Raw genomic sequence first — 27,195 nt, 5'->3', positions numbered from 1 at the left:
TGCACATATATAAATATAGCCTGTCACAAGTTCTTCAGGTAAAAATTGAGTTCATTGCCTTTTAAATTGCCTGGACATTATTTTTTGGATATTAACTCTGTATCATCATGATGGCTATTAATACATTAATAGTTCAACTGGTTTGCTGACTATCGGAATGTCCATAGGTTCCCTTTCCTATATTCCCCCATCCCTGAATTATAAAGTGCTGTAGCACATCATTTTAGCCATAGCTTTTTGCAGAAAGGAGCACATGGTTTACTTCCGTGTCATGTCCCCTTCAAATATGGTAACAAACCAACATACCTACTTTTAAAGTTACTCTAGTGTTATTTGCAACCCGTCTGTCATCGTATTCAGTTGAGAACACTAAGTTCCTGTGAAAACATTCTCATATTTCCATGACAAAACAGTCCCTCATTAGCACTATGAAATATACTTCCAATGCAAATTAACAGCCAGAAATCAAAAACTAGGAAAACACTTCTGTGTTATAATTCCTGATGGTGGTGATTTTTTTTACCCGTTGTGTATAAACTTGGCATTGCCCACCAATAGACATCTTCTAATATGGTGCTTACAACAAGCCAGAGTCTTCAGCTTAGACATTAGTTGCCTGGTATAATGTTGGACGTCTGATAGGACTAGATATATTCAATTTTATGAGCATATTATATGAATCTCAATGGAGATCTTCGCTCCGAAAATCACATCTCCGGTGTAAAGTACATCATATGCCTGCATTGTTAATCGGATTGGAATCTTTTACTCTTGGCTTTTCAACAAATGCATGATATACTAGTTCCATATTAGTAAAACTATGAAGAAGCCTCTCACTCTCTTTCTGCTGATGCTCCCACAAAAAACTGAATGCCAGTTTATTACCTGAAAATCACCATAAGTGTATTAATGCTGCTCAAATGATGCAGCTCTTATCTCTGGAGCACTCCAAGGTGATTTTCTTTCATTATTTTTCTCAGAAGGCAAAAAATAAAGCAGAACATGGAAGCCATTTCTAGATTGCTGCAGTGGAACTGCTTTAGAGAAACATTCTCTCCCAAGTGGTCAGAGTTGGGCAGTGTATGAAGCCAAATCAAGTTACGCAATAGAGGTGGTGGAATTCTTTGCCAGTTTTTATAAACATACTCCTGATTTCATTTGAGAAATGAGAGCTGTTTTCCTAAGGAACATCCAACCATCATTTATTTCAAAACATGAAGAGATATTTTCAATGAATTATATTTTGTCACAACACTTGATGAGTGATGGTCTTGATTACAAATAACCATCTTGATTCCCCTCAAATACAACTGAACATCACATTCATATAAAAAAAATGCAAGTGAATTAAAATATCACTTAACAAGGTTATAGAAGAGAAATGATTAATTTTTTTCCATTGATCCATGGACTTTTCCTTTTAAAAAAACCTTCTGATGTGCTTTCCCTTAGCCTGGGTAGGTATTGAATTTTCACTACAGCTTTTCCGAGTAGCTGGGCTGTATTTATTGTGTTGTCCAACCCGCTTTCTAAATACCCAAAGTGGCAAATTGCATAATGCAACACCACCAAGTACAACATAGCATTTTTGAAAGAGGAAAAATGACAGATTTAATGGCTTCATCATCAATCACATTAATGCCTTTGACACAGTAGAAAACAGAATTTCTAATGAGCACCCAAGCAAATGTGTGCAGGAAGTGGTTTTGCCTTTGTAACTGTACATTTCAGCTCCTCTAATTGCATCAATAAGGAATTTGGGCTCCTTGTTTAATGAATGCCTTTTGACTACTTTCTGAAAGGCAACTGGCTGTGAGGAGGGAGAAACACTAGCACCTTTTATATGAAACCACATGAGCAGGTTTCAATTAGGACTTCTCAACTCTACAAACTCTATTGTGTTGATAACATAGTGCTGTGAATCCCATTCTGTTCCATCACCCTTCCTTTTATTCCTTATGAAAGCGTTGCTCCCCCCTCCCTTTCATTCAGCCAAGTGATTCCCCTGCCCCCATCTCCAGTAGTTCAGGATGTTGCTTTAAGACCATTGGCTTCTGACAGTGCCTTGCACTGATCAGAAATCAGGCATTCTTTCAGGGTTGTTCCTGCACCATCTATAAGCCAAAGCAAGCCCTAGAGTGTTTCTAAAGCTCATGACAGCACCTGGCTGATCTAAAGTGTCCTTGAATCATGAAGTGAATTTTAGAATACTTGTATTGTTTTTCTGCACTGTACTTAGTTCTTAATCCTGATTTGTGTACGTGAGAGCAACACTTTCATATAGCAACTTTAAAAACAAAAGAACATATATTGTATTCCTTGTGAAATAAGTTATCTATTGGAAAATAAGGGAATTTGAAAACAGTAAAGAGACTGTACGACAGGTATGTCAAACCTGAGCTCCCACTAAATACACTGAGTACACTTGTTCATGGTCTTTTCTGTTTCAATGGATTTATGGACATGCAAACAAAGGAGAGTAAAGGACAACATTATGAACATGCGACAGAGGTGGTATGGATGTGTTGTGTCAGAAAAGTGAAAGAGACATGTTCCCTTTATGGTCACCAGAGTTCAACAAAAGTACCATTATTTTCCCAGCTTTTCAAAAGCTCTTTTATCACAATGGTTCATACCTCACATTCCCGGGAGCCCGACTTGCTGTATGTACAGGGTCCTGTTCCGTTCAGCAGCATCTCGCTGGTCTCAGTATTTGTTGGCTTATAATCGACATAAAATTCCTGTGTGGTTGGAGTCATCTGCTTCAGCGACTGCCGTTTCTTTTTCCTGTGCCTTCTCATGAGAGAGCGCTGCTGCAGCTGCTTCATGCTGGCAGGGTAACGCTTCCACGACACGTAGATCACCAGCAGGATCACAAGCACCGACAAGAAAAGGGCCACGCTCCCTGCGATGATTTTGTGGAAGGAGATGTGTTCGGTGTCATGCTCAGGCTCTGTGCTGGCTTCGGTGGTCCCGACAGTGGGGGGCAGAGGGGGCTTGCTCTCATGCTTAGGCCTGATGACTTTGGGTTTAAAGGTTGGCTTGGGGGGAGCCCGTGGCAATTCAAACCTCTCCGTAGTACTTTTGCCACATATGCTATAATTTTTCACTGCGTCAATAACATTCACCCCTTGAAGCTCTTTGGGGCTGGCACAGATAATTGTATTTTCCCTCAGCCCTTTAAAACTTTTTAACCAGTTTACCAGGGAGCAAATGTTTCTGCTGCATTCCCATATATTCCCAGCAAGGCTGATGTCATTGAGAGATATCCAAGAATCCAAAATTTCTTGACCAATAAATGTGAGCTTATTGGAATCCAGGTTGAGGCGCTGCAAATTGGGCACGCATTGGAAAACACTAGGTCCACTGAATGCTTCTATTTCATTGCCTGATAAATCAAGCCTTTGTAATGAGCTCCAGGTCCAGGACATCGTTTGTCCTATAACGCTGATTTTATTCCACTGTAAATAAAGGTTCTGAAGGCTGACTAGCCTTGGAAAAAGTGCCAAGTTAAGCTTAGAAAATTGATTGTGCTCCAGGTGAAGCTCTTTCAGCCTGATCATGCCTGCAAAGACATTCCTTGCTAAGCTTCGGATCCTGTTGTAGCCCAGGTCTAAGAGTTCGAGGTTCCTACAGTCCTGGAAAATTCGGACAGGGATTGTTCTGAGGGAATTGGACCGCAAATGTAAACTCACCAGCTTCCTTAAGCCCCTGAACTGTTCAGATCCTAGAGACTGCAGCTGGTTGTATGACAAATCTAAGTTCCGGAGATTTGTCACAGGTCTGAAGGTGTTATTAAGAAAATAGGCAATTCTGTTGGAACTCAGGATCAACTCTTTTAGCCTGCGTATTCCATTGAAAGCATTTTCGTCAATATTGCTGATGTGGTTATGGTCTAGATACAGCCAGGTGAGTTGATTAAGACCTTTAAACTGATTGTATTTTAGTTTCTGGAGGCTGTTATAGCGAAGGGACAAACCTAAACAACCAGCTGATATACTTGAGGGTATCTCCTGTAATTTCTGGGACTCGCAATATACCATTTTGCCTTCACACCTACAGCCCTTAGGGCATCCTCGTTCAGCAGACGAAAGCATTGTCAGTAATACAGTTGGGGCTATTACCAGGGCTACAGCTGATCCGCTCAATAGCCTAAATACATTGAAACCTGGAAATAAAAATAACTTAGAAAAGTTATCCCCCCAAAAACCAATCCAGATCTATTTCAATCATGTTTGAAACTCTTACTTAAATGCATAACAAGAAATCCCCAGCAGGACAACTTCTTTGCAACCTGTTTAATTCCCCCATCTACCATATCTTAATAAACAAAAAGAAATCATATCTCTATCTGTATTTATGCTAGTCACATTCAAATACGGTCACTGGGCAATTTAACCCTAGGCAGAGCTTATACAGAGGCAAACCTATAGAGTCATTAATTTAGAATCAGTGCAGGAACTACTGTAGGCTAGCTATAAATAAATAAAATGGAAAACATACCCATCCTTTGTGTTGTTCAAAGGTCGTCCTTAGGTCTTTTGCTTTTGCTTAGGGTGCCACAAGCATGACAGCCCCTGTCAGCTGCTCTGTGGTGAGTCAGGGCTTGCTGACACCCGGGAAGAAAAATTGGACCCCTTGGGAGATGGACCGATTTTGGAACATTATTCTTTGCCAGCCATGCTGAACACCCCAAGAATGAATAAATCCCAACACAGCATTTGCAGCAGGATGTCAGGTTCTTCCTAGGTAATAGGATCTTCATGGATAGTGCGTTTTTGCATCTTTACATTGAGAAAGCGGGCTTCTTTAGAATCTCCCAGTGCATAGCATGATAGATTCCTCCCAAGTGATTCTCAGTGATCTGAATTCAGCTGTCTGTATTCCACTGGAGAGCAGTTCTCATAGTTAGCACCCCGATCCGGCTAAGGAAACTGCGTTGGAGCACAGAAGCCAGGCTGATCCTGTACAATGAACAAGCACTGTTCACTTCTGCATACTGTCATTCTGAAAGCTCCTCCGACTGTTGCTTTGGTTTCGGTGAATGCAGTCTTATGTAAAGCTGCCCCCAGTGGTGAAGAATATTATGGGCATGTGCAGAAATGTCTTCCTTTTAAAAAAAACTTGCAAATGAGTAAGCTCTGTGCTGGGAAATGAGTGATTGTTCTGGGTGACTAAATAGGAGCAGACTGGTCAGCCTCAGTGTATGCTAGGGAAATGGCTTGAAATTTCCCTAGGCTTTTATTTTTTTTTTCCTCTTGGATAATTTAACAAAACCTTTTAAGCCCAACATCTGCTGTGGGACTTTACCTAGCATAAATCGTGCATGTCACATTTCTTTTCATTAGGCATGAAAGCAGCACACATGCAAATTCATCCACACAGGGTCCTGTTGATGTATAATGGGTGCAATGGAACCCCACTGGTATCACATTGTCATGCAAAACATGCTGATCCTTGTGTACAGATGGTGGAAACCGAGTAAACAGGCAGAAGCTCTGTTAGCATTCTTACCAGTGCAGTTAATTCCTTTGTGGTTATGGGCACACATCTGTATGCTGCTAACCAGTGTGCAATAATGAAGTTCCCTGGGAGACAAAGAACTCCATATGAGACTGACCTTTGAGATCTACCTTGAGGCTCCTGCTCCATGTGTCTTCCCCCCCACTATATGAAGTTTGGTGTGTGGGCACAAGGTATACAACATTTTCTGTAGTGGCACCAACATTTGGGAACACTATGCCAAGGGAAGCCCACAGCCTCTTTGCTGTTTACCCACTGAAGGCAGACAGAACAACTCTCTCTGTTTTTGGCACAACCTTTCAGGATAGAACCTGATTGCAGCTTTTCTTGAGTGTTTTAATGCTGTTTTAGATTAATTTTACTCTGGTGAATTTCTGTGTAAAAAAAATAGTAGGTTAATATTGAGCAGGTGGTGGCATCTCAGGTCCAGGGGATCCTAGATGAGATGGATTATCTGGACCCCTTCCAATCCAGCTTCAGGCTGTGCCTTGAACAGAGACAGCTTTGGTTGCCCTGGGGGATGATCTTTGTCATGAATTAGATAAAGGAAATGCATCTCTGCTGGTCCTGCTGGACCTCTTAGCTGCCTTCGATACCATCAACCATAGTATCCTTCTGGGTTGACTGGCCAAGCTTGGGCTTAAGTTCACTACTCTGAAGTGATTCTGCTCCTTCTTGGCTGATAGGTCCTAGATGGTGATGCTGGGAAAACCTGCTCAGTGTAGAGTGCTGCAGGGTTCTATTCTATCCCCCACGCTTTTTCACATCTATGTGAAACCGCTGGGAGAGATCATCGGGGGATTTGGAGTGGATGTCACCAATATGCTGATGAAACACAACTCTGTCTCTCCTTGCAGTCTTGTGCTGGGGAGGCTGTAGAAGTCCTGGAGCACTGCCTGGAGGTGGTTGGAGTCCACATGAAGGCCAATAGGTTGAGATTGAATAAAAAAAGGCAGAGGAAGGCTTTCCTCCTAGTCAGGAAAGCCTTGATTCAGGTACTGAGTCATCTGCCAGGTCTGAATGGGGTTGCACTACCCTTGCAGGAGCAGGGATGCAGTTTGGGAGTGCTCCTGACTCTGCTCTCCCTGGCAAGCCAGGTCACAGCGGTGGCCAGGGATGCATTTGCCCAGCTCCGGGTAGTGCTCCAGCTGTGGCCGTACTTGAGTCTGTTAGACCTGTCAATGGTGGTCTATGCCCTAGTGACTTCAAGATTGGATTACTGTAATGCACTGTACATGGGGCTGCCCTTCAAGATGGTTTGTAAGCTGCAATTAGTGCAGAATGTGGCTGTTAGGGTGGTTACTGGAGCTAGGCGGTTTGATTCTTTTGGACCGCTGCTTTGGCGGTCTGCCCAATCGTTTCCAGGCTCAATTCAAGCTGCTGGTATTGACCTTTAAATCCCTTCACAATTTGGGACCAGGTTATTTGAGGGATTGCCTTCTCCCATATATTCCAGCCCACCCTCTTAGGTTATTTGTGGGGGCTTTCCTGCAAGTGTCATCTTTCTCCCAAGTTAGGGGGTGGCAGCACGGGGGTGAGCCTTCTCAGTAGTGGCACCACAATTATGGATCTTGCTACCACGAAAATTAGATCTACCCCCTCCCTCATGGCGTTTGGGCGAGGGCTCAAAATGTTTTAGTTTTGTCTGGTGTTTGGGTGATGGGTTGTCTGCCTCCTGTGCCTCTGTAGCAGTACCTTGGTTGTAAATAGTTTGTCCTCCTCCAAATGGTTTTTTTGTGATTTTATTTATTGTTTTTATATATTGTATATTTTAGTTGTTTAATTGTAAACTGCCTAGGTATCTGCTTTGACAGAGGAAAGGTGGGGTAAAAATCTTTTAAATAAATAAATAAATAAATAAATAAATAAATAGTTTGCCATCTTGAGAGTATTCATATAGGTAGGTGGAACATAAGTATTTAAAATATATAAACAAAGTAATATGGTATCCATACTGTGGTCAGTGCAGGAAAGGAGTGCTGTCCTCCATAGCTTCTTTGGCAAGCCACCCCACTTTCCTAGTTGTCTCCAGTTTGGAAGTGGGGGACATTGAGAGAGTTCTGGGTCTGTAAAAGTGTTTCTCATCTCTGTCCCTGATACTCTTCAGTTCTGCTGGGAAACATGGGGCCCCTACAGCTCCCCAAACTTCCATCTTGAGGCCTGATTGTAGATGAGGCATTGGGGAAGTGGCCAGTCGAGCTACAAAATGAGAGCATTTTGGTTGCAGACAATCTCCTCTTTGCAGCTCTGCTCCGCGAGATCCAGAACTTTGTGTTGGGCCTTCCAAAATAGTCAGTGCAGACTTGAGAAACCTCAATGCGAGGCTTGGGTCTTCCCCTGAGGAGACCTCCAGCTGCTTCCCAGAGCCCGCTGGATGCAGCAGTAGCCATTTTGGTGCTGCTGCTTCAGCAGTCGCTGGGAAGCTTAGGATTGTGCTGTAAGTCTGGTTCTGGCTCAGATAAGCATGGAGCAGAGGCCAGAATCCAAAAGCACAATCATAGCCAGGTTGGGATCAGGCACAAGAACAAGCAGAGGACCAAAGGCAGGAGATGTGGCAGGGGATGGGTAGCAAGAAGGCAAGGATAGTGCAGTAGGCTGTTTACTGGAAATCTGGCCTCATGACAGGAATTGCATAGGGCCTGGTGCATCCTCGTTGGCTTGTGGGATCAGCTGACAGAGTTGAACCAACTCTGCAGCCTAGAGAGTGTCTAATCTAGAGTGACTCTAGATTAGAGTCCCTAATCTCCCTGGTTTGCCGAGGGACCAAAGCTCTTTGGGTAAAGTGGCAGAAACTATTGCGGGAAGCCCAGTTTGAGACACCCCCACGGGGGCTTTCAGAGTAAGATTCTGCACATTCACATGAAAGGCGCTTCCTTAATGTTGCTCTGTGTTATGTTGCTACAGTATTGTTGCAGGATGTGGAAGTAATATTTTTCATGAGCTACCTCACCATGACCTCAAGATCTCTTCCTTATTTAGTCCCTGCCAGTTCAGACTTCGGAGCCCATCTGTGAATATATGCCATTGGGATTTGGGGAGAATATTTCTGACTTGAATTCATGTATAAGTAATTTGCATCACCTTCACCACATGGTTTGACATGTAGTACAGGAAGCCGAACTGTGTTCAAAATAACTGTCTTCATAACCACAGTTATGAAGTCCTGCAGACAAATTCAAAATGTAGACCTTGTACCCATTTTACAATAACATATATATCGCCATTTGGTCCTCTTTGTACTTCCCTTTCCTTGGGGCTAGTTATCCTGAATTGTACCGACACAAAAATACTGAGATGAATTTGGAGGTGCTGCTAAGGCAGAACATCTGAGGAATTTTGAAGGAAATAAAAACAAGTTTCTGTAAGACTGGTGACATTACTGATGTTGGGAGATCTGTTTCAAGTGGATGATTAGTGACCATCCAGTATTGTAATTGTCTTGTTCTACTTGTAATAGATAAGCAAGACATTGCTATGAAATACACTTGCAGTATTTCCCCCCGTTTTTCACTAGTTTTTCTACTTTGACCTAAATGGTCCAATTTTTGTTTTACAACGTCTGTCTTTAAGGGAATACTGTGACTTTCTTATATGTTTATATTTTTAGTCTGAGGAATTAGGGCTCAATCCTGAACAGTGCACACTGGCTTACCACCAGCATTCACTGTCGCAAACTTGCCGTAAGGCACGTTTGCAGGCCCTAGCGCTGGGTGAGCGCCAGTGGTAATCAGTCAACGCTGAGCTACCACTGGGCACGCAGACTGCTGAGCAGCAGAAGGGTAAGTTGAGGCGGTGTTCTGGGGAGGCGGGTGGAGGGTGTGGAGAGGTGTTCTGGGGAGGAGGCATTCTGGGGGGAGGGATCAGGGAGGGATGGAGGTGGGACTGGTCATTGTGGGGCTACATGCTTTGCCCAGCAGTGGCTGCCTGGAGCACAAAGGATGTGGCAGCAGCCATTTTCGGCGATGCTGCAGCCCCGCACCCCGGGCAGCTCGGGATTAGTCTGTTAGTTATACTTGACCCCATGCTCTTATAAGTTGTTATCAGGGCTATTTTATAACAAGGCAAATGTTTTGTTGTTGTTAAGAATATTTATATACTGCTTTTGGACAAGAGTAGTTCACAAAGCAGTATGCATAGTAAAATAAATCAAGAAATAGTTCCCTGTCCCAAAAGAGCTGACAATCTAAAAAAATTCAGAAATGACACCAACAACAGCCACTGGAAAAGACACCATCCTGGGGTGAAGAGGGACTGTTGCTCTCTCTCTACAAAACATAAGAGAACAGCACTTTAAAAGATGCCTCTTTGCCCAGTTAGTGGGGTGGTGATTTATTTAAGGATGATTTATGATTTATTTTGATGATTTATTTAAGGAAAACCTGGTTTCTCAGGTTAATCTCTTGTGCTTGTTACAGATTCACCACAGTAGGTCGTAGAAAGAATTCTCACAAGGATTCATCTTCACAGGTACTGGCTATAAGATGCTGGGATGCCACAGACACTGATACCCCTCTCCCCATACTTACCTTTAGGGAAATGTTAAGCAGATGTTACAGTCCTGTAGACCAGTGGTTCTCATATGTTTTAGGTAGGGACCCACTTCTGAGAATGACAATCTGGCCGGGACCCACCAGAAGTTATGTCATCTACCTGGAAGTGATGTCATGACTGGAAGTGACATCATCAAACAGAAAATGCCATCATTATGCCAGAGCCTGAAGTGATGTCATCAAGCAGGAAGTGACATCACCGTTCTCACCTAGGAACTCAAATTGCAAATGATAAAATAAAATTTTGCAGCTCAGAAGCTTTGTCCATTTCTCCCCCCCCCCCCGCTACCAATGGCTTCTCAGAGCACAGTAAGCCACAGATTGAAAGTCAGGCTCAGAAAACTGTCTGGCTCAGTATAACTAGAAAAGCCCAACAAACAGCAGGCTGCAAAGAGAGCCCAAGGATTGTTGCCTGCCTTGCATTTTAGAGACCATTCTTTTAAACAGATGCATCTTTCCACATACATCTCTAAACAACATCATCAACCAGTCTCTTAGAGTTGTATTGCATACTATGCACATGTTCTATTAACAGGACAATCCAATGCATGCCTACGCAAAAGTAAGCCCCATTGTGTTAAGTTGGGCTTACTCCTTACTCTCAGGAAAGTGTGCATAGTATTGCAGTCTAAGGGTATGGGGACAGAAGGGTGAAAAGGGCTGGAGGGCAGGGTTCAGTCATTGCAGAGGTGGGGGGGGGTTTGAAAGAACCTGAGAGAGAGAGAGAGAGAGAGAGAGAGAGAGAGAGAGAGGAGGCAAAGGGGTGGGCAGATAAAGGAGGTAGAGTCGCAACATATTTACACTTCACCTAAGTGGAGGAAAGATGAGGTCAAATTATATTAAATAAATAAATAGTTGTATTTTGTATCTGTGTGATCCACCTGACTAGGGTGTAAGTCCCACTGAACTCAGAGTAGGGCTTACTTGTGAGTAGACTTCTGAGTAGCTCTGCATAGGATTTCTAGTGGCTTAATTGGAAGTTAATCAGGAAGCTCTTTGTGGCTGGAGGGGTGGTGGCAGGGGCCTCCCTTTGTTATTCCAACGAACAGAGAAATGGTTCTGGTCTCAAAGAGACCCTCACCCCATCCCAGCAATGACCAAGGAGAACACTTGGAAGCACATTTCACTGCAAGCAATAACAAAGGCAGGCAGGGTGATTCCCTGCTGCCTCAGAGTGGGATTCAGCACTTCTCTGCACTGCCTTGGAAGGTGAAAGGAGTGAGGGCAGGCCATCTTGAATAATTAAGGATTGGAGATTAGCCATTCAATAAGAGAAGAGAAGGGCTCTACCACCCCCTCCCAAGGATTGCTGCAAGTAATGAAAGAAGCAGGATCAAACTGCTTCCCTGCACTGCCTTGGAAGGGAAGCGGGGAGTCGACAGGAACCAGGGCTGCCCTGAATAATTAAGGAGGGGAGAGAGCAAAGAAATGTGCCTGTCTTTCCAGGCACTTTCCAGGCACACACAAAAGCAAAGCAGGCAGCCCACCTCTACATCGAGAAGCACACGGTCGGATGCCGCACTCGATACTGCAGCAGCCTGCTACAAGACTAGGCAGGCGCAGCCCTGCTCCTTTGTGCCTGTGCCTGCCGCTCTGTTGCTCCTGGGAGGAGCTTAGTGCTGTTCCAACCTGTAACAACTCAGAGGTGGAGCCAACAATGTATTTTGCCAGGTTCCAGTTTCCAAGTTGGCGGCACCCACTTAAATTGCCAGGTTCCAAGATGGCGTCTTGGACCTTCTTGGGACCCACCTGATATCAGATCGCGACCCACTTGGTGGGTCGCGACCCACAGTTTGAGAAACCCTGCTGTAGAAGATATGGGAAAGAACATACATTTTTCTCCCTGTGGCAAAAGCAGTCTCTTTTCATGAGTCTCATGTATAATATGGAAAAGATGCTTGATCGCCCCAAACCAAGTTCAGCCCTATAGCCCTACAGTTTTGTATCCACTACATCAGACAATGCTAACTTTTTTGTGAGGGTTTTTTAAAGGAATTCGTGAACTAAAGCTAAACCATTATCAACAGAGAGCATGAATATAAGCATTTTTTTGAGGATTAGGTTGAAATTACCTGCTATTGTGAAAATTTTTGACTTGTTCTGGAAGAAAAGTAATATTAAGCCCAGCTCTTGGGGAGTATAAACTAAGTCAAATCACACAATTTATTTCATATTGACAAATCATGTAATTTAGAAGCCAAAATGTGGGAAACTTCATAGCCCCAAACTGGTCATTAGATTTGTTCAGAAAAATAGATCAGTTATACTTTCCCAGCATGCATCTTTGTATTTTGAGCCAGAGCTGATATTATTGGAGATCTAGATTCAGCAGGTTTACAAACTTATGTTTTCCTTATTTATTGTATGTTGCAGTAGTGGAGGAGAAACTGATGAAAGGTCAGAAAAAGACTGAATACCTTTGATTCTAGAGTGAGTGGTATTCAGAGAAAAGAAGTTTCCTACAAGATCCGAGGCCCAATCATATCCAGATTTCCAGTCCGGATGCAGTCACAAATGCAGCACCAATGAAGGGAACGAACACCCCATTGTCATGGCTATATCAGCACTTGAAGGTTGGATAGGATTGGGCCTTCAGGAAATGTAAAGAAATACCCCAGACAGAAACATTTAGGAGCATTCCCAAGGTGACTTTTGTGTGTGTGAATCAACATTTCGGACACCTAAAGAAATTTGTGCTGTTGCAACTACCTTTAGATGGAGACTTCTTAAGGTAAAATGAATGCAGAAATGGAAGACATCAAATGTTTTGATTGGTATTTGCAATGGCACCACATGAATGGATTTCTATGAACATTCTTACATCTCTGAGGAAGAACTGGGTGAATTGTTTCTTATCTTCTTAAATGGTAGACTTATGGTACAATCCTAACCAGCCTTGCAGGACAAAAGCATGTATTGTTGCAAACATACTGCAAAGCACATATCAGTAGCAAGGACTATTGTGGCTCTGGTGCCAGTCGACGGCTTCTGCACTCCAGAGCAGGTAGGCTTTCCGCAGGCCAGTGGCAGGGGCAGGGGAGGGTGTAGAGGACCTGATTTCCTGACATGAGGCAACACAGATGTGTGCCAGTGAGTTTGCTGGCACAAGCTTGAGTAATCCCATAGTGGCTGCTGGGAGATACCCCAGGGCAAGGGGAGAAATGTCCTCTTACCTTGGAGAGACCTCAAACAGCCTCTCTTCCCACGCTGGATGCAGCAGAGTCTACACTGATGCCTAGGATTGGGCTGCCCGAGATGGTACTGCGGAGCTGTCATTGTTTTTATAATTAAATCCTGTTTCCTGCCATAACATCTGGTCAAACCAGATTTACACCTTTTCCCAGTGCTCCACATTGTATCCTGAAAAAAGTCCAAATTAAATCCCAGAAGTAGCAGCAGGGTTGCAGCAGTGTATTCGTTGTGGTGTGACAGCTGCAAGCACCTCGTGGCAAGAGCCCATGATAAGCAACATACTTCCTCCACCCCAGTACCAGGAGCACATTTGAAATGGTTTTTAAAGTGAAAGGATGGGTGCTTATCCGCATATGTGTTCATGTTCCTCTTTGCAAAGAAAAGAAGACATTGATCAATTTTGTTTTCATCCATTGTGCTGTGAGGCCTACTCACAAGTGAATCAAGTCACCAACATATAATCAGCTGTCCAAACATCATATGCTCAGAAACCTGATTTTTCCTAGTTGCCACTAGTTTCCTGGTAACAGGGATTCAGAAATGTTTTGGAGCCTTTCAAAGACTAAGAGCCATTCCACATGTTACGGATTTCCTACTGAGAATTACCGTAGATTCTGTGTGGGAAATGATGTGAATTTTCTGTACAGATCATCATGTCTGATCTGACAAGTGCAAACATTCAGGCTTTTTTCCTATTCTGTCAATATGCATGATAGAAATGGAGCCTAAGCCAATTGCAGCATGAGTAAAATATAAATGTCTTTGATAATAGCTTATGAACACTTTACTGGTGGTTCTCAAATTTCTTCCATGTATGTATATGAAGTGGCCCATATGCTAAAGTCACCCCATGGTGACTTTTCAATCAGCTTTTCCTTTCAATGGACATTGCTTATTATTATTATTGCTTATTTCCTTGTCCATCATCCTAGAAATTAAATTAGTAGGTGCACCAGTGAAAGTGATATTGTATTCTGAAATTGTATTGGCAACCTTCAGTCTCGAAAGACTATGGTATCGCGCTCTGAAAGGTGGTTCTGGCACAGCGTCTAGTGTGGCTGAAAAGGCCAATCCGGGAGTGACAATCCCTTCCACACCGGGAGCAAGTGCAGTCTGTCCCTGGTCTGTCTCCCTGGCTATGGGCCTTCCTTCTTTGCCTCTTAGCCTCAGACTGTTGGCAAAGTGTCTCTTCAAACTGGGAAAGGCCATGCTGCACAGCCTGCCTCCAAGCGGGCCGCTCAGAGGCCAGGGTTTCCCACTTGTTGAGGTCCATCCCTAAGGCCTTCAGATCCCTCTTGCAGATGTCCTTGTATCGCAGCTGTGGTCTACCTGTAGGGCGCTTTCCTTGCACGAGTTCTCCATAGAGGAGATCCTTTGGGATCCGGCCATCATCCATTCTCACGACATGACCAAGCCAACGCAGGCGTCTCTGTTTCAGCAGTGAATACATGCTAGGGATTCCAGCACGTTCCAGGACTGTGTTGTTTGGAACTTTGTCCTGCCAGGTGATGCCGAGGATGCGTCGGAGGCAGCGCATGTGGAAAGCGCTCAATTTCCTCTCCTGTTGTGAGCGAAGAGTCCATGACTCGCTGCAGTACAGAAGTGTACTCAGGACGCAAGCTCTGTAGACCTGGATCTTGGTATGTTCCGTCAGCTTCTTGTTGGACCAGACTCTCTTTGTGAGTCTGGAAAACGTGGTAGCTGCTTTACCGATGCGCTTGTTTAGCTCGGTATCGAGAGAATGAGTGTCGGAGATCGTTGAGCCAAGGTACACAAAGTCATGGACAACCTCCAGTTCATGCTCAGAGATTGTAATGCAGGGAGGTGAAATGCAGGGATTGTGAAATAACACTTGCATTTTCATATATAAAGTACATTTATGCTACCTTTTTTCCCCCTCTGAGTAAGAGTTCTCTACAATCAGTAGCCAGTAAATAAAATTCCTAAAGCAGCCATTGATAAAAGACTTAAGAACTTCGGGCAAAAATTAGAAGGCTGTAACACTTTTCACTTCCTTTTCCAGACTGCAATAAGTAGATGTCTGCCCAACTGTGGGATGTGTTAAACTGTAGACTTGGGCAGAATCTTATCTGACCTTACTCTGTGACAAAGCTTACAAGATCTTATCCACCACTTCTCAACAGCACTCCTTCAAGCACTGTGGAATTCTGTATCACAAATGGGAATAACTGAAGAACTTCAAAGTTAAGTGATTGTGCTTAACTCATCTATCGATCTTGGGAAAAACTGGATGTAGAAGTCACATTTGTGGTCACTGTTTCTTCCATGAGACAAGTGGAATTGTCTTCCATAAGACCACATTCTCATCTTTTTGCATTTTGTCCAGTGTTTGCACATATTGGCACTATTCCTGCCTAATAATTTCCATTTTCTTTGACTTAAGCTCTCTCTGTTATGTCCAAAAGAATTCAAAGCCACCACTGTAAAATGATGCCCTCTTACTGATTCAGAATAAATGTACATATTTCTAAGTGGTATTGAATCCTGGTTTACCTAAATATAGATGGTAATCTTTGGGAGAGAGCTGAAAGCCCAATCTGTTAGTTCCTAGAAATATTGTAAGAGAGCTTTAAATTTGAGACTATTTGATAAATCTGTTGTTATGACTACATATTTTATTCTATGGATAGCCTCCTCAGTTTCTTAGCTTCATTATCTACAGAGTGGAAAAGAATGATTAGTTAAGCAGGTGTTCATATTTAAATTGATCTCACTTTCTCAGCATTGGTTTTGATGTCAAAAGTTCCCTGAGAAGGAGTTTCTCAACTACTATGAAGAGCCAAACTTCATGTTATGATAAATGCATTGTTTGACCTTGTGTATTTTTTGTTACACAAATGGGAGCTTTAAGGGGAGCTATCAGGATGGGGATTGTTTATGTGGGAAAGAGATTCCTTCGGTGCAAAACTGGGCTCCCACCACTGCTTTAAGCCCCAGGAGGGAATCTCCATTACATGGAAAGCTTCTTACTGCTAATTAGGTTCCTTACCAGAATTGAAAGTGGATTTGCAGTGTGATTTTCATTTATGGTGTAGCAGGAAAGGGTTAAATACTCTCTTTCCACATGCTGTGCTTGCTAGCCTTAATGCTTCCCCTGACTTTTCCAGTATATAGCTTTAAAGCAAAACAAAAACTAGGCCAAACTATGCATTTATCATCATCTGTAGTTTGGTCCTAACTCTTAACAATCATCAGTTGGCTTTGTGATAATACATTTACAGCTGATGGAATCTGTGCCTTTATCTGTCGATTTTGACTTTTCTGAATTCTTTGAGTAATGTATTCCAGTGGGTTAGTGTTTGTTACCTCCAAAGAACATGTTCCACATGTGGAAGCCTGAATGTCCCCATTCTCTCTGAGAGAGCAACTTCGTTGTGGCGCAATTGGAGCATGTACGTAAATACCAGAACCATTTGATTCTTTCTTATTTTGTGGTCAGTTGGAGGAAAGGATTGAATAGGAAAGCACACAATTAGCTTTACTCTGGTGGTTCCACTCTTCACACGTATTGCATTGGTGTGAAATCACGAAATGGTTCCTCCACTTATGTTCTTATGTTTCACATGCACATGAATGGAGCCAGTGCCACAGCTCATTCTGCATACAGCTTGTGTAAATGCTTGTGCATCTGAATACTGAGTTATGATCATTGCTTTTTTCCCTCTTCTGTTTGCAGTCTCCTGGCTCACCACCATGGTTTTGAGACATTTGCTATGAAATGCAAGCAGGCATTCAGGTGTAAGCAATTAGAGTACAGCCTACCTGTAATTTCACTTGCCCTTTCAAAATATTTTAAAACTCACTGTTGTTTCTCTTTGAGCCTCTATACTGGTTGTAAAAGATTCTGAGAGCATATCAGTTTCTTTAAATGAAAGTGCTTACTTATACATGAGATTTTCAGATTGGAACTGTGAGGTCATGTGCTAAAACCCACAGATGGGAAGAACAGTTCTCATATGGTATTCGGTACCACCAAGGAAAATGACATTATGGCTGTTGAGTAGATTTGCAAGTCAAAGAAGAAAACATGAATATAGTAAAAAGGCATATAATTATATTCATTCATTCTGGGGCGAGAATCAAGATGGTCTATTCATAATGATTACAGTTGTGTGCTTAGCCAACCCCCACCCTCCCCCAAACGCCAGTTTGATATTGCTTGAAGGGGTGGGGAGTTTGAAGAGAGGCAAAATTCTTTGCTAAAAATATTTCTTTTCTACTTGAAGTGTATTTGTTCATAAAATCAGTCAAATCATTTTCCAGCTAGTGTAAGTTTCTGGATGGTATAATTGTGATAGCCAATATCCTTGGGAAAAGGCAGGAACTTAATTGTGCAGGCAGCCCTAGTTAGTAAATTAGCTTGTCAACCACTTTTATTTAGTCTTAGCTGCTACTGATTTATGCCCTGCAAGGACATAAACTGATTTTCTGGTTAAAAATGGAATGCAACTTGCTTTTTGTTGCAGGTTTTCTTTTTACTGTTCTTTTTTTTTTTTTTTACATCTCCCCCCACTGCCATTTTCTCTGCCAACAAAGGATAAATAATGAAGAGCCTATTATGTCATTTAAATGACTTGTTAGCTAGTTTGCTTCCTTTGAGGTCATAGCTGCCAACACAGTTTGTTGTTTTCCAGGCATCTAATTTCATGCACCTAGATGAATTGATTTCCAGTCTAAATTTTCCCTAAAATAATTCACTTAGGGATGCGGTTCTGAAGATTATAAATGCAATGTGCTTTTGTGGAAGCCTGTTGTCATCAGGGGAACTAGATTTTGTAGACTATAACACTTTAGCCTCATATCTAGCATATCTGTCAATTGCATTCTGCAGCTGAGTAGCTATTTTTTATTTAAAAGATTTTTATTCTGTTTTATCCAAAGCTCAAAGCTTTGTACAATATAATGAAAACAAATTTTAAAATAACTAAAAACAAAATATATAAACGACAATAGAGATATGTAGGTATCACCAAAATCAGCTAACACCAGTAACATTTAATAGCAGCAAGATAAAACCATAAAAGCAACACTAAATAAAACAGAGCCTATAAACAATGACTAAAGAAAAGGGTAAGTGGGGGACCATCCCTCCTCAACTGCTAAACAAAATAGATGTGTTTTAAAACCCTGCTAGAAACCATATAGATAGGGGGCTATCCTCAGACCTTCTGGAAATTAATTCCATAGACAAGGTGCCACAATAGAGAAGGCCCTGCATCTTGTTGCCTCTTCGCCTCAGAGGGCAGTGATCTTCTAAGCAGGCCTACTTGAAGATATTGAGATGAGCAGGATTATGATGGAGAAGGTGGTTTTAAAGGTAATCACCAACACCTTGAATTTGAATTGAATGGGTAGCCAGTGCAACCACTGAAGCAATTGCATGGCAAAATCAAACCTCCAAGCCCCACAACCATACCGGCCACTGCATTCTGTACTACCTGCAACTTCTAGATAATCTTAAAAGGAAGACCCACATTACAGTAGTCTATACAAGATGTCACTAGGCATGGACCATCATAGTCAGATCAAATTGACTCAGGTATGATCACAGCTGGTGGGAAAAAGCCACCCTGGGTACAGCTGTTCTGGAAATCCAAGAGCAGCTATGAATCTGAGAGGACTCCTAGGCAGCACACCTGCTCTTTTGGAGAGATTACTACCCCTTCCAGAGCATGGCTAGGATCTAATACCTGCACTGAGGTTTTCTGGATCATGAGGACCTCTTTCTTGTCCAGATTTAATTTCAGTATTAGCCCTCATCGAGGCCCCAACTGCTTCCAGGCAAAATTCCAACAGCTCCCTTGGAAACTGGTGGAAAGAAGAGCAAGAGGTGAGTGTAATCTCCATATTGGTAATACCCAGCTCCAAATCCCTCGATGATCTCCTCCAGTGATTTCATGTAGATGTTAAACAGCATGGGGGACTGAATGGATCTCTGTGGCACCTTCCAAGTTAACAACCAGGATGCTGAACAGGCATCTCCCAGCTTTACCTCCTGGTCCGAACAGCCAGGAAGGAATGGAATCACTTGGAGGAACAGTGCCTCAAAGACTCAACCCAACCAGCCAGTCCAAAAGGACACCATGGTTGATGGTGTTGAAAACCTGTGAGAGGTCTGAAAGGAATAAAATTGGACTGGTGGAATGAAATGCAAATAAGAACAAGATTACGAGAAGACCAAAAAATAGGTTTTTATGAAGAAGATATAAGTTTTAATAAAATATTTTTGATTGATGAGGGGAAATATATTTTAAAAATGTACAATTTTCTCCTGGAGATAAGAATGGAGGATGAAATAGTTAAAGATGCAATGGTGCACTGGGCAAAAAAATTTGGATATAATATATTGATGGACGACTGGAAACAAATTTGGAATATAAATATTAAGATAACTAAAGTAGAGTCTTTTAAAGAGAATTTATATAAAATGTTTTATAGATGGTATTTAACTCCAGATAAATTAGCAAAAATGTATTCTGGGTCATCGAATAAGTATTGGAAATGTTAAGAGGTTGAAGGAACCTTTTATCATATGTGGTGGACATGTGAAAAAGCAGAGAAATACTGGAAAATGATACATACATTCTTGCAAGAGATATTGAATTGTGTATTACCATTCAAACCAGAAACATTCCTCCTAAATGTGACATCAGAAATTAAAGACCAATATAGAAAATACCTTATTGTCCATATTGTTACAGTGCCATGAATACTGTTTGTGCAAAATTGGAAATCTACAGACGTGCCACCTAGAGAAAATTTAACAGACAAAATGAAATATGCAAATAGCAGAATATGAAATATGAAATAGCAGAAATGGAAGTTTTAACAGAAAGAATGAAAGAGAGAGATTTAGGTAGAGTAAGAAAATATTGGAAGCCTTTTTTATGATTGGATAATTTTAGTTAAACAATATTGAGTGTTTAGATAAATTTAAATTTTTATAATGGCAAATATAGCTTTTGTATTGAAGATTATTGTGTTTTTTCAGTCGTTTGATTGCTTTTCTTTTCTTTTCTTTTGGATAATGCATGTTGTAATCTAGGGCCATATCCTCATGTGTAACCTGTGTAGTACCTTCCCAAAGTCTAACCCATTTTACTCACCTGCATCTGTAATAAATAAATAAAATACTTTTTTTTTTTTAAAGAAAACCTGTGAGAGGTCTAGCAGGACCAACACAGATGCACTCCCCTTGTCTAGTGCTCAATGCAGTTCATCAATCCAGGTGACCAAGGATGTCTCTACCCCAAAGCCCAGCCTGAAACTGGATTAAAAGGGGTCCAGTTAATTCATTTCTTCCAAAATTCCCTGATCAGATGTATTATCCAGTCTACTGCTAAGATAATTCAAGTCTGCGGTTAATATGACCAATATACACCTTTCTGTGGAAGGCATTCTACTGCTACAAAATGTGCTTTGCTTTGTATTCAGTATGTACAGTAACCTAATAACTTTGAAGACTTTCTGAAGCACCCTGGTTTGTGGGGGGAGGGGATGAGTGGGGGGGAGGCTGGCTGGTGTGATTTTTGCTTTATGGAGCAGGTCTTGTCACTTGCAATGTCCTGAAATGCATTTGGTCAAAATGACACTCTTAAAAGAACAATTACAAATAAATAAATCTGGGTGGTGGGCTTTTGTTTGTTTGCTTTATGCGATTCCTACAGAAATGTAGATGTCCCCAGATTAGGTACTGATGTGTCCAGCATATCCTGCCAAATGGTTTGAAGCACAATGTCTCTTCCCATTAGTTCCAGCCAATTTTGGTTTTGAGTGGATTCCTTTCTCACTAAGCCCTCTTGAAAAGAATAGCCTTTTCCAAAAACTCTGAAAGAATTTAATGTGTTTTGAAAACATGTACTGAATCTGGAAGCACAACATTTACAGAAAAGAGAGGGAAAACTGAAGCACTTCAAAGTAGTGTACTTTTGTGACTCAGAGTCTTTCCCCTCTGCATTTACATCAGTAAAAGAAAAGGAGTGACTGAGCCCGACATTTTGTCCTGAGTTGGTTTGGCAACATTTTTATTTATTTGTTTTCTGCTCTGCTTTTTTTCCTAGCCTAACCAAATTATGAGGTAGGTTTGGCTGAGAGATCCTGGCTTGCAGAAGGATTATATTGTGCAACTCATAGCTGTGTAGAGAGCTGAACCTTGAAAGAGCACATGTAAGAGTAGAGAGTTGAAAGAGCACATGTAACCCTTTTCCTGGAAGGTCCCTCACTGCATTCAATCCAAGTTGTGCCTATTTGGAGTTGATCTCTACAAACAAACAAACAAAAATCCAGTTCTGTAAATGTGAAGAAACAGGAATAAGAGGTAACTTTAGGCGCAATCCTAACCAACTTTCCAGCACCAAAGTAAGAGCAATGCAACTCCAAGGTAAGGGAACAAATATTGCCCTACTTTGAGGAGGCCTGTCTGACTTACATAAGAACGTAAGAACAGCCCCACTGGATCAGGCCATAGGCCCATCAAGTCCAGCTTCCTGTATCTCACAGCGGCCCACCAAATGCCCCAAGGAGCATACCAGATAACAAGAGACCTGCATCCTGGTGCCCTCCCTTGCATCTGGCATTCTGACATAACCCATTTCTAAAATCAGGAGGTTGCGCATACACATCATGGCTTGTACCCCATAATGGATTTTTCCTCCAGAAACTTGTCCAATCCCATTTTAAAGGCGTCTAGGCTAGACGCCAGCACCACATCCTGTGGCAAGGAGTTCCACAGACCGACCACATGTTGAGTAAAGAAATATTTTCTTTTGTCTGTCCTAACCCGCCCAACACTCAACTTTAGTGGATGTCCTCTGGTTCTGGTATTATGTGAGAGTGTAAAGAGCATCTCCCTATCCACTCTGTCCATCCCCTGCATAATTTTGTATGTCTCAATCATGTCCCCCCTCAGGCGTCTCTTTTCTAGGCTGAAGAGGCCCAAACGCCGTAGCCTTTCCTCATAAGGAAGGTGAGCCAGCCCAGCAATCATCTCAGTAGCTCTCTTTTGCACCTTTTCCATTTCCACTATGTCTTTTTTGAGATGCGGCGACCAGAACTGGACACAATACTCCAGGTGCGGCCTTACCATAGATTTGTACAACAGCATTATAATACTAGCCGTTTTGTTCTCAATACCCTTCCTAATGATCCCAAGCATAGAATTGGCCTTCTTCACTGCCGCCGCACATTGGGTCGACACTTTCATCGACCTGTCCACCACCACCCCAAGATCTCTCTCCTGATCTGTCACAGACAGCTCAGAACCCATCAGCCTATATGTGAAGTTTTGATTTTTTGCCCCAATGTGCATGACTTTACACTTACTGACATTGAAGCGCATCTGCCATTTTGCTGCCCATTCTGCCAGACTGGAGAGATCCTTCTGGAGCTCCTCACAATCACTTCTGGTCTTTACCACTCGGAAATGTTTGGTGTCGTCTGCAAACTTAGCCACTTCACTGCTCAACCCTGTCTCCAGGTCATTTATGAAGAGGTTGAAAAGCACCGGTCCCAGGACAGATCCTTGGGGCACACCGCTTTTCACCTCTCTCCATTGTGAAAATTGCCCATTGACACCCACTCTCTGCTTCCTGGCCTCCAACCAGTTCTCAATCCACGAGAGGACCTGTCCTCTAATTCCCTGACTGTGGAGTTTTTTCAGTAGCCTTAGGTGAGGGACCGTGTCAAACGCCTTCTGAAAGTCCAGATATATAATGTCCATGGGTTCTCCCGCATCCACATGCCTGTTGACCTTTTCAAAGAATTCTATAAGGTTTGTGAGGCAAGACTTACCCTTACAGAAGCCATGCTGACTCTCCCTCAGCAAGGCCTGTTCGTCTATGTATTTTGAGATCCTATCTTTGATGAGGCATTCCACCATCTTACCCGGTATAGATGTTAGGCTGACCGGCCTATAGTTTCCCGGGTCCCCCCTCTTTCCCTTTTTAAAAATAGGCGTGACATTTGCTATCCTCCAATCTTCTGGCACCATGGCCGTTTTGAGGGACAAGTTGCATACCTTAGTCAAGAGATCTGCAACTTCATTCTTCAATTCCTTAATAACTCTTGGGTGGATGCCATCAGGGCCCGGTGACTTATTGATCTTTAATTTATCAATGAGGTCTGAAACATCTTCTCTTTTAACCTCTATCTGACTTAACTCCTCGGTCAGGAGGGGCCGTTCGGGCAGCAGTATCTGCCCGAGGTCTTCTGCCGTGAAGACAGATGCAAAGAACTCATTTAATTTCTCTGCCATCTCTAAGTCTCCTTTTATCTCCCCTTTCCCTCCCTCACCATCCAGAGGGCCAACCGCTTCTCTGGCAGGTTTCCTGCTTCTAACATATTTGAAGAAGCTTTTATTATTCCCCTTAATGTTGCCGGCCATGCGTTCCTCATAGTCTCGCTTGGCCTCCAGTATCACCTTCTTACATTTCTTTTGCCACAGTTTATGTTCCTTTTTATTCTCCTCATTAGGGCAAGACTTCCATTTACGGAAGGAAGCTTCCTTGCCCTTCACAGCCTCTCTAACTTGGCTGGTTAGCCATGCGGGCACCCTCCTGGATTTAGTGGAACCCTTCTTTCTTTGCGGTATACACCTCTGCTGGGCCTCTATTACTGTTGTTTTAAGCAGCCTCCATGCACTCTGGAGAGATTGGACTCTTTTTACCCTCCCTTTCAACCTCCTTCTAACCAGCCTCCTCCCAACTGCAGGATGCAGCACATGTCCCACTGGCACAGCTATGGCAGTGCTGGAAAGTTGGTTAGAATTGTTTGTAATCAGAACCTTTGTTTGTAATCAGAACCTCAGGTTAAATATCAAAGCTGTGCTGGTGGAGTATGAGAGAAAATGTAGATGTTGTATGGGCCTTAATACTGACATGCTGTGCTGAGGGAGGGAGAGAGAAGGCTGAGTTTTCTCAGTCACTGTACTTTTCAGTGGGCCCTCATTATCTGCAGGTGTGACATCTGTAGATTCTGAGCCCGTGGCTAGAGGGCCTCAGAGGACCTCCCAGACACAAGCAGAAGTGCCTTCTGATTGCGTCTGGTAGGCACTTTCAGTTTGGAAGACACTTTTTGGTTGCGTCCAGATGCCTTCTGAGGTTTGGGGAGGCTATACTTGGACTCAGGAAGACGAATCAAGGCTGGGAAGGGGGAGGATTGGTATGGGCTTGAGGGGGTGGATCTTGTCAGCAAAGATGCATGCCAGGGCCTACCCCCCCTCCATTTTTTCAACCTGCTCCACCCCTTCTTGAATATATACAAGCAAAAACTGTGGGTCTTAGTCATGTCCAGGAGGTCCTCTAAGGCCCAGCCGTGGATTTAATTATTCGCAAAATTCAGTATCTGTGGAGAGTGCTGGAATAGATCCTCCACAAATACTGAGGGCCCACTTTATACCAGCTACTCAAAAATGACAAAACTGTGGAGGTTTGAATGTGCAAGAACATCAAAGTCCAGAAGACATCTGGTCTTTTGATTGGTCACAGAGAAAGACAAAATAACCGGGACAGCAGAGCCAATGAGTTATTTGCTTGTTGTCAGTGATATAGTCTCAAGTCCCACTACTGACTCCCAAGTTGCACTTAAGTTCCATCAGTCACTGACTCGCACTCAACATGTGACTGAGGCAGTGACTGAAAGACAGTGACTTGTGACTCAACTCGGGATTCAAACCCATTTTCACTTCCGAGTTGCTATGTGTGTGTTTGTGCTCTTGCTTACTTTTTTTTTTGGGGGGGGGCTGCATTTCCTGTTGTGCCACAAGACCCTCTGGGTGATCCGGAAGTGAACATGAACCCCCCGGGCAAGGCAGGAAGTGTCTGCCTTGTCTGAGTTGCTGCTGGTGGCTCCAGGTTGTCTGCGGCACTTTGATTGCCATTGATCAGCTGGGTGGCAGGGATCACATACTTCCCTGTCACCCAGCTGATCAGGGATCACATACTTCCCTGCCACCCAGCTGATCAGCAGCAATCAAAGCCTGGAGACACCAGCAGCAGCATGATCACCCAGGCCAAGCTGTTCTGAGTCCTGAAACAGTGAAAAAGAAATGAGAACCTGCTGCCAGAAGCAAAACTAAAGTCCCCCCCCCCTTTTTTATGCACACATGCATGCATATACACACAATTGGTGTGGGTCCATTTGGGATTAAAAAAAATAAAAAATGTCACATCTGGTAATACCTTGATTGTAACAACCGAAAAACTCAACAAAACCTTCAGCAAGATTTTGAGTTATTCAGAACTCTTCATAAGGCTGAAGGTTAAGCAAAGCCCCCAAAAAAGGGTTGGGGGGAGTGGCTGGGCATGGTGAAATAACCTCCACAAATAATAGCAGGTGTTTGAAACCTCTTTTATCTCTCTCTGGAAGGAGAACAAATAGAGAGTCTTGCTGGTTATAGTAAAGCGGAGGCTGAATAGCATGGAGAGAAGTGGGTGCTTAATTCACAACTTGTTTTAATTAGCTTAATAGAAATGGATGTGTTTCACTACTGTGTAAGAATCCCTCCCCTCTTGATTCAAAGACTGAAGTGTGTGGGTGTGTGTGTGTGAGTGAGAGAGAGAGAGAGAGAGAGAGAAAACGAAGGCCCAAAGTTGGTTAGGATTGTACCGTCAAACACTTTAGTTTTTCATGGACTTTGCACCTAGCATTGTGCGCTTGCAAACTCCAGCCTTCATTTTTTAATAAATCCTTCTGCTCAGCACTACCAGGTGGAAGACATTTTACAGAGAAGCACACAAGAGTAGTATAATGTATTTACAATGGACTCTAGCAACAGCTAGCTGCTGGAGATGAGATGTATTGCTTTTTGGTGCCTGTTTAGAAACTCCAAGGTTTTTGTCGAGTTCTACTCAAAGTTTACTCAAAAAGGAACCTCATTAAGATAAATGGAACTTATCCCCAAGTAAATGTGATAAGATTTGGTCTCTGACCACAATCCTGCTCTTTCCTTTGCAAGAGCGAAGTTGTGTTTGAGGTTTGGAGAAGACCAGGCTGTGAGATGGGGCTGTGGGGGGGCACAAAATGGCCCCTGCTTGATGTACAGTGTATAGTTTGGCTGCATTAGAGCAGCTTCTCTGACATGGTGTGACATCCAGAGCAGTTGGGTCCTGCTTGGCTCCTATGAGCCAGGCACACTGTGGGAGCAGAATTGGTCCATTCTTGGGACTTATATCTGTTAATCATTCAGCTTTCCTTTTAATGTGTATGACATGATGTCTGTCTGTCTGTCTGTCTGTCTGTCTGTCTGTCCAGTGTTTCTCTTCCTGAGGTGACCCAGTTATGTACCCCTCATCTTGGATAGTGAATAGGCAAAGGCTACAGTCTTGTGCAGGGATGGGGAACCTGCAGCCTTAAGGCCTCACGTGGTCTTTTGAAGTACCAGTGGCAGCTTTTTCTGTTTTTGTCCACAAATACTAAACCTGGCTTTTATTTCATTACATAATGCCAAACTCTCCCCCCTCCTCTTTTTTTTTTTTTGTGTGTGACTTTTATCCTGTCAGTGGCAACTTGGAAATTGGTGAACTGGCAACCACCTAGTGCCTTGCACTATACACCTCAGAGCTTCTTAGGGAAAAAACTATAATGTGTTAAAAATGTATGCTTTTTCTAGTCAAGGAAAATAATAATGAATTCTATATAAAAGTATAAAAAATCAGTAAATCAATAAAATATGGCATTCCAAGATAAAAAGGTTCCCCCCCACACACACACTGTCGAGGTCTTTTGACATGACATATTCTTGCCTATTATTTTTGCTTTTAGGCCGGCCAATTATTTTCTTTCCCTTGCTGCTTTTTCCTATAATCTTTGCCACTTACAGGTTATCTGTTACCTACCCACTCTCTTCAGTCCCATAGACTTTGCAGATCCCTCTTAGCAGTATTGATTTGGCCATCTTTCTTTTTCTCAACAC

General features: G+C 42.8%; 2 protein-coding genes across 2 annotated transcripts in view; one reads left to right on the top strand and one right to left on the bottom strand.

The window, feature by feature from the left end:
- LRRTM3 (leucine rich repeat transmembrane neuronal 3) overlaps positions 1–4,233 on the bottom strand; it is a 132,376-nt gene extending 128,143 nt beyond the window's left edge. Inside the window, 2 exon segments of the mRNA XM_066622271.1 lie at positions 2,637–4,209; positions 4,211–4,233. Of these exon segments, the coding sequence (XP_066478368.1) occupies positions 2,637–4,209; positions 4,211–4,233 (1,596 nt within the window).
- Positions 1–27,195, top strand: part of CTNNA3 (catenin alpha 3) — an 808,499-nt gene that overhangs the window by 347,612 nt on the left and 433,692 nt on the right. The gene's annotated exons all lie outside the window — the stretch shown is intronic.

Source organism: Tiliqua scincoides, chromosome 3, assembly GCF_035046505.1.
Source record: "Tiliqua scincoides isolate rTilSci1 chromosome 3, rTilSci1.hap2, whole genome shotgun sequence".
NCBI lineage: Eukaryota > Metazoa > Chordata > Lepidosauria > Squamata > Scincidae > Tiliqua > Tiliqua scincoides.
This window is presented reverse-complemented; position numbering and strand designations above follow the sequence as displayed.